This window comes from Falco cherrug, chromosome 6 (genome assembly GCF_023634085.1).
Source record: "Falco cherrug isolate bFalChe1 chromosome 6, bFalChe1.pri, whole genome shotgun sequence".
NCBI classification, from domain to species: domain Eukaryota; kingdom Metazoa; phylum Chordata; class Aves; order Falconiformes; family Falconidae; genus Falco; species Falco cherrug.
The window spans coordinates 19,058,349-19,071,031 of record NC_073702.1 but is presented as its reverse complement, the minus strand read 5'-3'; the positions used below and the strand labels follow the sequence as shown (position 1 = coordinate 19,071,031).

Below are 12,683 nucleotides of genomic sequence, written 5' to 3'. Positions count from 1 at the left end.
GAAAGTGATCCTGGAATTTGACTATTTTGTTTGCAGATGTATGTATCAGAGTCAAAAAACCCCAACAAACAGTCATCACACATTGACTAGACTTGTCTAAAAGTGGTAACATTTCCCTGATGTAATGTATCATTACCCCAAGTACCTGGAAAGCATTATTATACCTATTGCAACACACACCGATACAGTTCACAGAATGAGAAAATGGGTAGTTCAATTTCAAATAGACTTCTTAAAATTAACTTTTATTTTCTTTAATTTTTTAAGTGCTTTGAATGCCAATTCCTGCTTAGAGGAACTTCTTAAGTTCCAACTTCTGGCAACTGGCTCTTTTCACATAGTTCTAGTTTATACTATGGGATTACTCAGCAGCACCTGCGATTTAATCCAAAGCAATTTCATCAATTTTTGCTTCCTGGGCTCAAACACAGACCCCAAAGTTTCATCACAGGGGGACCTTTTCAGCAAGCTGTGGAGTAGTGAGCGGTGTTCTACTGGGATTCCATACCTAATTAAAAATACCTATTTGCTAATGTAAACTGTACAATCAAGTTGAATGTTTACACCTGTATTTACTGTAAAGACTGCCATGTTCCCTCATTAGGGATTCTGATGAACATAAGCAGAATTTGATGCTAAAGGAGTTTCTAACTTTTTCGCCTGAAAAAAACCAGACATCTCATCTACTACCTAACTTACCTCCAGCCCCCTCTCTTCTCGCGTTCGATCATCTACAGATGCAGAGATCACTCCCCAGCGACAGTCAATATCAGACACATAGCCTCTGTAAAATGGAGATGCAGCGCTCAACGCCATCTAAAATAAGAAGTCTGATATGAAAACGCAGAACAAGCCAAGGAACCAAAAGCAAAACAATCCCCACTGGAAAGGGAAACTTACTGGTCCAGAAGTAACTGAAGTATATACACTTCACTTTAACGTAAGCCAAAGCCCATATAACAAATCTCTCAACTGCTACCTCCAGAAAATGCCTAGACAAAGGGTTATTACTTTACAAATTTATTACATCTACAGATCAGCATTTAAGGAACACAAAAATGATACAGGCAGAAGCAATTTCGTGACAAATCAGCAAGTATTCTGCTCACACACTTCCAAACTCTAAAAGTTCACCTGGCAATTGTTTTATTTTGCTTTTGTTTGGCCAAGCACCTTAGCAACACAGCTGGAACATACCTCACTCAGAGCACGATCTGCTCACCACCTAGACCAGACCAAACCAATACTTCATTTTTGTAACATTTTTATAAACACCTGTTTATGACCAGATGCTTACAAAAGGGACAGATTTAAACAACTAAGCTGAAAAATTAAGAATTGTTTTAGGGACTGAGCTTGTCTTGTCTTCATGAAAAACTGCCCAAACTTATTTCTAGAATTATTCAACAGGGGTCTCTTGTACATATGGGAAGGTGGGCAGAGAAGAAACAAACATTATCTGTTTTGTGGTGTCATTTCGACATTTAATACATCACACCGCTCCTGTGACAACCTAGCAAGAGACTGACACTTCTCCCAAAGTACCAAATTTGTGAGTAGCATTCAAGTTTCGTATTTTAGATTTTGTATTTTTTTTACATGTAGCAGCTTTCATACAAAAAGGTGATGTGACAGAAGTCCATTACTTACCACAATGGGACAAATCGTGGCTAGCTGATCATAGAGATACCTTGCTTCAGAAATGCTGCAAGCCTGGAATGTGACCTGTTGGAAGAAGTACAATTGCCATCACAAGTTCTATAATCGTAAATGTAAGCATAGTCTTCCTAGATTTAGAATCAATGATATAATAAAACAATTTAAATACCAAGAATTTTAAGGGTGGGGGGTTTTTTGTTGTTGGTTTTGGGTGGGTTTTTTTTTGTGTGGACTCCTTCCCCCTGCTCCTCAGTTCTTGGACAAACTTTTGCCCCATTGATCAGCAACATCTGTATCATCAGCTTCTTTCTGCACCATTTCTATGTTCATTAAAAGATTTCAGACCACAACTCTTGGGCTGTGAGGCTAAATATACAAACACTTGCCAGAACCAAAGAAAACTGAGTTAACATCTCCAACACATATGGGTCAGTAAAGCACCTTCAGAAAATAAGCCAGGAACCTACCTATTTAGAACAACAGTCAGAAACTATTGCAGATGCAACATTAGTTTTATACGACAGCTAATCCTGTTTTAAAGAACATGTCAAGACACCTTGGTTTGATCCTACAGAACTGCAAAAAATAAGTATCTTCTTGTCTACTGTAATTTCTATTCTTAAAAAAAAATATCCAGTTTTGCCGGGATTAGAGGCCAAGACATAGTGAAAGATGGAAAAGAAATGTTATTTGCAGAAGCCATCAATGATATGGAAGCCCTACCACATGTAGCCACTGGAAAATATAACTTCTTTACAACTTGTGGTGGTATTTGCTCAGAGCAGCGTCAAACACAAGATGCATTTCTAATAACAGACCTTACCCTCCGGACTGCCCAAACTGACACTATGCATTTTAAAAATGCAGAAGGGGGATCGATTACCTCAAAAGTCTTAAAAAAAACCACCACTAAGTAGATTAAAAGCCTCTCCCCCTAATAGTTTACATGTTCACACATCGGAGGATAACTTAGACAGGAACGTACCGCGGTACCACTATCTTAACATTGAACAACAGACTTCAGCTCTGAATCACCATCATTGCCTGTTGCCCTGAAGAACACCAGCCAAACATGTAAGAGTCCCACAAAACATTCTAGTTGTTCTCAGTCTGCCACTGAAGCCCAATCTAACCCCAGGTAAGCCTTAAAAAACAATGAACCTACCAAAAAACCCTCCGCAAAACTCCTGAGTTCACCTGTGGGCTCAGTGGTGTGTTTGGGTTTTTTTTTTGGTTTGGTTTTTTTTTGGTGTTTTGTTTTTTTTGGGTTTTTTGAGGTGGGGTGGGGTAGAAGAAATTTGGGATTTGTGTTAGTCTTTTTAAATCTAAAGCCAATAATCATTAGGAAGTTAGAAAAAGGGTGTGCAGTATAGAAAATGTGTCCACCAGAAAAAAAACCAAAAACAAACCAAACCCCAAAACATACTTTGAAAAGACAAGATTATTTAATTTCATTGCAGAGAAGCAGTTAATTATGATTTCTCACCACTAATTCTGGACTTCCAGCACTAGGGAGCCTGCACTAGGGGCAGGGAGCAGGACACCTACACTCTTTCCCCTGACACAGTGATGCCTGCCTCACCTTCCCTTTCATGTTTATTCCAAATCACATTAAATTTGGGATTTGACTCAGTTTCTAGCAAAAAAAAAATCCCATTACAGAGGAAACTGGCATGGCAGTCTTCTCCAGAGGACAGCTGCAAGGGCAGCACCCTCCCACCCCACCGTCACCGTGGGCTGCCCCAGCCGAGCTCAGCAGGGCAATACTTTTAACCTTGCAAATATATCAAACCAAGAAAAAGTGAGAAAAAGGAAGCATGCATACTGCAAACTAACTTACAAAAAACAGGTGGGAAACATGTTTTCTTCTAGCCTGTCATCAAGACTTATCAGCTGATACAAAAGCAGCTGCTTATAGCACTTGCCAGCCTTGTTTCCATTCCCCCTTTGATGATAACAAGACTACCAAATTTGAATTTGACCACTGATTACAAGACTAGGGAATAGTAAAATGGTATGCCTTAAAAAGGAATTCAATAAATTTTTTAAAAAGTTTATATAATGACTGAATGGTAAGGCTGTACTATTTTTATTGGTCTTAAATAAGAAAGAGATGGTACAAAACAGACCCTATCAAACTTAACACCTTGTAAAACCATGCAGAATATTATGTACACTTTACTACTACTTCAGATTCTCCCTGGTTTAACCTTAGTGACAAGAAATCATACTCGGCAGCTGTCAACAATGTTTTATCTACTCAGCTTTTGTAGTTTCTCAATCTCAAAGGGAAGTGCTTTGAATGGGGTTACTTCTGCCACTGCTGTGAAACAGGAGCAGCTTAGAGAATTTCCTTTAATCCCCTAGAGACTTAACACTAGCCTCTTCCCAGCTCTGCTCCCAAGACAATGGTGGCAACAAGGCAGACAGTCAAATACATCACTACTACCTACGGCATCAGCCCACTACAATAGACAAACATTTAAAATAAACATATTAAGAGGATTAAAGCATTCCCAAGGCACAGCAGCTGGATTTAAACAGAGGATACTGTAAGATGGTCGTAACTTGGGCAAATGAATAAAAACAATAAAAAGTGTGCACACATTAATGGGAAAAAACAGAACAAAGAATGTTTCCCACCACACAGTAACAGGAGACAGCTACCCACGTGGATTTGGCAGGTTCACAGTACAAGCAACGAGAAGATGACTTCTTAGCAGATAGCTAAATATATTTAAGAATGAGTAATTTTATACAGTTCATGCAGTTTGTAAATAAAATAAAGTTACACAGGAGAAAGCTAGTTATTTTAAAAGATATTCCAATGACTTCTTGTTACTCCCTGCTTGTGCTGTTCTAAGAGTGGGGAAGAGGGGAAAAAATCCACACATTCCTACAAGACAGCTCAGTTTCCATTCCTACAGTGTCCTTTGGTCATGTCTGAGGAAACACCACAGTGGACGAAGACCTTTCACACTTGAAAAGTGCTGGAGTTCCCAGAGCAGGAGCTTATCAAACGGGGTTTGACCAGTTAATCCTTTCAGCACTGTATCCAACTACATTTGAATATTATCAGAAAACAAACATAATGCAAACAAATAAATCTGTTATGGTTGGTTGGCCCTGGCTGGATGCCAGGTGCCCCCCAAAGCTGCTCTATCACTCCCCCTCCTCAGCTGGGCAGGGGAGAGAGAGCACAATGAACGGCTGGTGGGTGGAGGTAAGGGCAGGGAGATCACTCAGCAATCAACCGTCATGGGCAAAACAGACACAGCTTGGGGAAATTAGTTTAATTTATCACTAATCAAATCAGAGTAGGATAATGAGAAATAAATCCTAAATCTTAAAACACTTTCCCCCTTCTCCTCCCTTCTTCCTGGGCTCGACTTCACTCCCCATCTTCTCTCCCTCCTCCCCTCCAGCAGTGCAGGGGACAGGGAAAGGGGTTGTGGTCAGTCCATCACACGCTGTCTCTGCCGCTCCTTCCTCCTCAGGGGGAGGCTCCTCACACTCCTCCCCTGCTCCAGCCTGGGATCAGTCCCACGGGAGACAGTCCCCCGTGAACTTCTCCAGTGTGAGCCCTTCCCGCGGGCTGCAGCCCTTCAGGCACAGGCTGCTCCAGTGTGGGCTCCCCACGGGGTCACAAGTGCTGCCAGCAAACCTGCTCCAGCATGGGCTCCTCTCTCCATGGGGTCAGAAGTCCTGCCAGGAGCCTGCTCTGGCACGAGCTTCCCACGGGTCACAGGCATCCACCTGCTCCAGCGTTACCCTCCACGGCTGCAGGGCACGGCCTGCCTCACCGTGGTGTCCACCACGGGCTGCAGGGGAATCTCTGCTCCGGCACCTGCAGCCCCTCCTGCCCCTCCTTCTGCACCGACCTGGGGGGCTGCAGGGCTGCTCCTCTCACTTATTTTCACTCCTTTCTCCAGCTGCAATTGCTGCTGCACAGGAGTTGGTTTTATTTATCCCCCCTTTCTTAAACATGCTAGCCCAAAGGCACTACCACCATCGTTGATGGGCTCAGCCTTGGAACCGGCTGCCATTGGCTCTGTTGGACATGGGGGAAGCTTCTGGCATCTTCTCACAGAAGTCATCCCTGTAGCCTCCCCACTACCAAAACCTTGGCACACAAACCCCATATACCTGGATTTTAAGACTAGATTACCAGGTGTAAGACTAAATTTGTTGTTTGATTCCCCCCGTTGCCACTCTGAAAATGCATCAGTAGAATGTAAGCTAGAAAAATTAGACACAAAGAAAAAGGGAAGTGTTTAGAGAAGACAACATTCAGTAATATCTTGAAAGCAGACGCATTTTACCTGAAGACAACAGTTTCCCATTCCAAAACCCATAGCATCCATGTATATATAGTCTGCCTTAGCCGCCTTTGCTGCTTCTCCATCATCATTAGGAAATGTTTCAATAAATGGTGATGGCGTGTTCTTATCTTTAAATACTGTGTGGAAAATGCAGGTACTCAGTAACTCAGTACAACAGATTGAACTATTATTTTGAAAAAGAAAAAAGATTAGAATTTACTTACTTGGTACGTTTATCACAACCTTCTCTCCTCTTCGGTGCCGAATGTTTCTGGTTAGTGTACTACAATAAAAAAAATCTTTGTTGAAATACCTGAAAGTTTCTCTTTTATATAAATGTTTTCGCAGTTAGTTTCTCAGCAATTCTCAACGTTTCAGAATGTCAACTTTCTATCTACATCGAGCATTTGCCTTCAGGACTCTTCTTTTTCTAGTTTAAGGTAGACTGTAACAGATTAAAACATCAGATTTTTCTTCAGCCAAGTCAGTCTTATTTTGATGGACTTCACAGTACTATGCTGACAGAACAGGCAGAAGTAAAAGGCTACCGACCTGAAGAATACACAGGCAAGTGAAAAGGTATGCTTAGTTTTTCAACAGAACAATTTTAATTCTCTGAAGTCTCACCTTACAATGAAAATCCCTCTCAAGACTACAGAATAGTTTGATGCCATGCTCTATTTCACAGTAACTAAGGCAAGTTACTGAGTACACTGAGATGGTGCTGTGACATAGATGAGCAAGAGCCAGATTAACTGTGATGGAAGTGGTTAGCCATGGGATTTCAAACTGGAAACAATTTTGCAGTAGCATGATCAACACTTTTTGCACCATAATGGCGTGAACTACTAACTACATAAGGTTACTTGAACAGTTTACTTAAAGTCACCTTAACAGAAAATACATGTCATCATAACCATCTCTGTCAAAGTCCCTGTGATACCTGCAGCGATCAGCCACATAGCTGTCTGTTCCAGTAACGTGAAGAAGTTGCAGGTACGCTTATGACATTTAGGCACAGAAAAATATTCAGCTTTTCATTCACACTCCCCAAATACTCTTACCTAAATCTAGGATGTTTATTGATGGCTTCATCTGGAAAAAAGAGGGATTTTGAAGCTCCTCCTTCTACTGGCGTTGGCTTATATTCCGGCAGTGTAAACCCAGGACACCCTAACCTATGTAACAGAACAGTAAGATCTAACTGTAATAAAACCAGACTGTGATACTGTTCTAGCAGACAAAGGAATAAGATTTTTTTAAAAAACTTGCATGTACCGTGAGTATTTCTGAAGCACTGTTCAAGACTGCTACCTATGCATTAAAGGGTCAGCACCTGACAACAACCAGCTTCTGTGGTGGTTAAAACAGACCCTTTAAAAAAAAAAAAACCAACACAAAACACCCCCCCACCCACAGCCCCCAACCAAAAAACTAACCACTATTCTATCACTGGACAGTAAACGTGGACCTTTCCAGTGGCTGAAGCAAGAAACTTCACAACATTATGGAGAGTACAAGCACATTTTAGTGTGTTAGCACCAGTCCTTAATACTGACATGCAGCTCCATTCTGTGCCTTAAACAGTTTCTCTAGGGCACTGGTTAATGTTGACCGATTTATCCAGCTCTGCTCTCAATAATCTGCCCCTCTTAAGAGGTACCTAACCAACTAAGAATCAGAATTAGTTCCAAGCGATACACACATCCCAAGTCCCACAGCAGTTTGCCATTTTAGAACTCTGAAAAACTGCATGAGAGAGATGTAATAAAAGCAAAGAAAAATTATAGCTATTAGGTGTAAAATGCTGACAGATATGCAAGCAAATCAGAATACAACCCTCCCCCCGCTTTGGAACCCCCCCATTGTAAGTTTAAGAGTCATCTGAAATAAGAATAACTAGGTTTTCAGTACAACTGAAACAAAGGAGTATTTTAGTAGTTGGAGGCAGAGGTGCAGAAGATTAGTTTCTCCATGCTGCACAGCATAAAGGACAAAGACTGTGCTCTTCAGAGGCTCTAGTATCTGGATGTATACAAAGGGTTAGCCAATACAACTACAAGCAAACTACTCGAAATACCCGGAAACATTTCTGGAAATACCATTTACACTCAACATACTGGTTTCTTCTTCCTGGTTTAAGTATACAAGTTGTCCTACAACACATAAACCCAACATCATCACTCAGGTAAGTATAACATTTTAAACTGCACTACTCCAGTTCTCAAGAAAGAAAACAGCTTTCTGGTCCAGTAGTGAGGGCTCACAAATTTGAGAACTAGGGATATTCATGTAGCTTCTAAGCTAGTATTTTTTTAATATTTAAGCATTTTCAGGTTTGTTGATTTTTAACCGAGCTATTTTTATTTGAATAAGGCTACTACTCTACCTTTCTTCTGTCAGCGCTCTAAAAGGTTTTTTTGTCTTTTCAGATGCACAGATTTTTATTTTTGTTATACACACATGTATATGTATGGACATACACAGGCATATGTACATGTTACTGTAGAGAGAATGTAGCAAAAAACCCCAAACCCGCAAAACCTCAGAAATACACGTTAGCAAGACTCCAGTCAAACCAACAGGGACTTGCATGTCAAAATAGCAAAAGGCAAAAGTAAGAAACTAAATAGCCTAAGGAGAGAAATCTTTGAAGGATGAAACTATGTTTGGGATGATCCATATGTAATAAACAAACCACATTTCATTATTTATTGGCTTTCACTGAAGTTCAATGTATTGTTCCTACAGCAATGTAAAAAGCAGCCATATCCACAAAGTGAAGAACTCCTCTCTCTTTATTCCTTGCAAGACTCTGTCTGAAGTGTTTGTATACAAAATTTATTGAAAGACATAAACTACTTTTAAGGTTGCAGGGCAAAACCCCCTCAATTTTGAAACACACTGAGAACTACTTAACCATTGGACTTTAAATAAGCTCTTTAATACTTCAAAAATATCTAGTATAGCTCAAATAAAGCAACAGCATATTTCGTCAGCACCGTGTTCTTGAAATAGCAGTCATGGGGCATAATGCAGGCATTCTGGTATCTGAACTTTGCTGCTAAGTCACATTTTGTACTGCTCCTGCTCTCAGCAAGAATTTAGGGCCATTGCATTCTGTACCATACAAGAAATCAGGCAGTAAGGCCAGCTGCTTCCTCTTCTACCGCAAAGCGATTTTTTTACTACTTTAAGCATAACGATCTTCATTCGACTGACCAGGCTAGTTAGAATGGATGTAATAAATCCCTGCCTAGAATTATGTTTGGAAGGAAAGTCACAAAGTACAGTTTATCATAGGTAATAAAGTACATCCTGAATCTAATTTCAAGTCTCTTTACAGCAATAAAAAGGAGGAAATCTACCTTTTGCAAGGGTGTTATGAACACAGGAGAGGTACTCTCCTTTCTAGATTCAGGAAGTACAGTATTACAGAAATTTTAAGTCTTCACTTTGTAAGAATAATCACATTCCTGTTCTACTGTGTGCTCCAAAGCCACCAAAGGAAGTTTCCATGTGCTTTAGTGAAAAAGCAGTGCTAAAAAATAGAGCAGGTTAGCCATGTTTTATGAAACTGGTATTTATAAAGATCAATTCTTGCAAAATAGGTAAAGAGAACTCTCATATATATGATTCGCCATATCAATTCAAGATGGCAGAGTATATACAACACTTCACGTTACAAATATTCTGGTATTTGTTCCTAATACAAAATCATCACAGATCAGAAGTAACCTAAAAATATAAAAGATGCTTATTTATTTGTCTCACTGCAATAACAATTCCAGGAAATACAACTGGAACATTAAGCCAAAATCCTTTAGTTGAATCTTGTCCAGCTCTCTTTCATGTACAGTTTAGCTACATGCAGTAAGGAGAAGTGTGTAAGGAGAACAGGAAATATAGCATTACACTTTAACAACCATCTCACCTTGGAAATGATGTCACAGTGCAAACAGCCTCATTTTCTTTGAGCACCGAAGCGGCCTCTTGCCGTCTCTTCCTCATGTTGTCTTGCACAGTGTTGAATTCAGACATGGTTCCCCCATATGGCTGCCCAGGTGTTCCTTCAATCATATAGCTTCCATATTCTGGTCGCCAGAGTGTTGGGTGGCTACAATAAAAGAACAGTCTCATTTAAATATTTCTACAACTTCTGAAAAGATGGATTATTTGTGAGAATTTCCGAAAAGAACGCAACTTTCAAGAAAAATCTCCTAAATTTGATTATTTGATAGAGTAACACAATGTACCTTCCAATGCACCTCACTGCCAGGAGGCGGCGAAAAGAAATTAAAGCACAATTTAGCAGTAGGAAGCATTGCTGTAGAGCACAAGTAGGATTTGCCTATGTCAAACTGTAAACACCTGGTCTCAAGATTTGCTTCTTGGAGTTGTAACCAAAACCAGAAAATACAGAACATCCTACTGCTTCCACAGTACAAGCAAAGGCAAGAGTTATGCCCAATTTCTTCTTCCTACTGCCTGTGAATACCTGGTCCTGTTTCACAAATTTATCAGGCTAGGAAATTACGTATGAGTGCACCTAGTCACCCCTGAAAAGTAATACCTTCCCATCCCCTTGTGAAGCCATGCCATCTCTAAGGAGCATACCACCAGAGGCAGAGCCACAACTCTCCTACTGTTCTTTTGGCAGTAACAGTTTTGAGCCTAAAAGCAAAGGAATTCCTTCTTGTAGGCTTTCAACTGTCCCTCTACTGAGGGAGGCAGGCAGGAAAGCCTCACTAGAAGATGAGGTTAAAGTACCTACAAAGAAGCAGACAGGTCCAGGGCACAAAAGCCTTCTTTCTCCCTGTGTCTCTACTGTCCTGTAAGCTGTGACCTGCTTTAGGCTCTCTTCAGCTAAAACACTGGGCTGCCTCTGGTTTCATTCCTCTGCTGCCATCGGTTAGAAGGCAATTTACAGTTCTCTGGTTAGCTGAAATAAGGATGTAATATTATCCCTGAAAACTCCATGAGAGAGAACTGCCCTGCGATCCTTAAATCTACCTTCCTAATTCTGCCAAGAACAGGAGAGGACTCCTACAGGCAACAGGCTTCCCTATACAGCCAGCCCCCACTTGGTCCTGTAGCCAGGGATACAGGAGCAAGTGCACATGTAAGTATGCTTTATGGGGCAGGGAAGGGCTATAGTACATGGTTACTGTGCACACACAGACACAAAACCAGAGCAAGACCAAACAAATACCCGAACTGCAACTTCTGTGCACTCACCATCACATCCTTCCCCCCGCCCCCCCCCGCAGACATGACACAAAAGGCGCATGGACTGCATGCAAGAGTACTCAAAATCTTTCAGTTCCTGCACCCCAGGATATATTTGTATTTGTGGTTTACAGTTTTACAACAGCAGACTTGAAAGTTAAACCACCTCTACAAAATTCTGTACAGTATCATAACAGGAGAAAAAACCCAACAAAAACAAAACAAGAAACAGCTACTCACTTGGGGTTTACCTTCTCTCCCTTGTCTTGCAGTGTTTGAAGAACTTCTTCACCGCAGAGCAGCAAGCGCACTTTCTTATTCTCATGATCAAATTTTACTAACATATATTCCACCTTGTAAATAATAAAAAAATAAATGGTAATTTTTGTTCACACACAAACACACTGGCATATAATTTTAAGCCTCAAGTTAAAAAAAAAAAAAGAAAAAAAAAAAAGGATGTCAGAATGAAGTTTACCTCTACAGAAGCTTACAAACCATCACTAGCTACGAATGCAGTAAACCATTCTGGAGAAGATGGCTGCAGGCTTATTTCATCTTTAATATAGAATTGAAATTCCTTGAAATCAGCCTTGACGTTCCCCCCCCCCCCATTTCTAATTGTGAATATTTTGCAAAAAGATTCCTGAATTTGTATCTGTCTCCACATTACCTTTCAGACAAAAAATTTAAACCCCTACTACTAGCCACACACATCTCTTTGTCATTCCATGAGTCAGTCTCTGCTGCTGACAACAAACAAACAAACAAACGAGTCACTCTACAAACAAGACATCCATTTTACACCCATCGCTTGTTGGAGCTCTTTAAGACTAGCAAGACACCTCATTTACACAACAGAAAGCCCAGGGTCGTTACAGGCAGCATCAGTCCTGCTATTAACACACTCTAGCTCCTGGCACAGCACTGAGGTTTCCATCCCTTCTTGACTCAGCTTTGCAGCCACCTTCTCTTCCCCTCCTGCCCAGCAGCATACCTCACCCATGGAACCCTGTCTCCTTGCCCCTGTCCCTACTCTGGGGTGTGACCCACACTCGATCCAACAAGCCACCATCAGCTGTGCTGCGTCCCAGCACTGAAGAATATTGTTTCTCTAACAGATTAGCTGAAAGCATGAACTGAACCTAGAACATCCTCATGTCAAACTTCCTAACCACCACGTACACTTGCTATCAAAGCTGCTATAAAGGCTTTCAGAACACTACTCAGCATGGCAACCTAACAGCCACTGGACCTTGCAGCCCTCCAATACTTCCTGTTACAACCTATTTCCCAACACCTATCTCCCAGGGGGTCCTTTGCATTCTTCTGGGAAGGGTGAAAAGACAAAACAGCCCCCAAGTGCCATGTGTTGCCTACCATGTAAAAGCAGAAGTACATGGAAATGCATCACAAGGGTACTGGCTTTGAAAACCTCCAGCTGAACCAGCAGTGATACACAGTGTCTTTCGT

At 41.0% G+C, this 12,683-nt stretch overlaps 1 protein-coding gene across 2 annotated transcripts in view; it reads right to left on the bottom strand.

The window, feature by feature from the left end:
• Positions 1–12,683, bottom strand: part of GCLC (glutamate-cysteine ligase catalytic subunit) — a 36,212-nt gene that overhangs the window by 10,478 nt on the left and 13,051 nt on the right. For both annotated transcript variants that reach the window (XM_055713857.1, XM_055713856.1), the window contains exons 2-8: positions 11,451–11,563; positions 9,916–10,098; positions 7,046–7,159; positions 6,206–6,264; positions 5,982–6,118; positions 1,651–1,725; positions 700–816 (exon numbers count right to left, since the gene is read on the bottom strand). In XM_055713857.1, the coding sequence (XP_055569832.1) occupies positions 700–816; positions 1,651–1,725; positions 5,982–6,118; positions 6,206–6,264; positions 7,046–7,159; positions 9,916–10,098; positions 11,451–11,563 (798 nt within the window). The remainder of the gene's footprint in view (positions 1–699; positions 817–1,650; positions 1,726–5,981; positions 6,119–6,205; positions 6,265–7,045; positions 7,160–9,915; positions 10,099–11,450; positions 11,564–12,683) is intronic.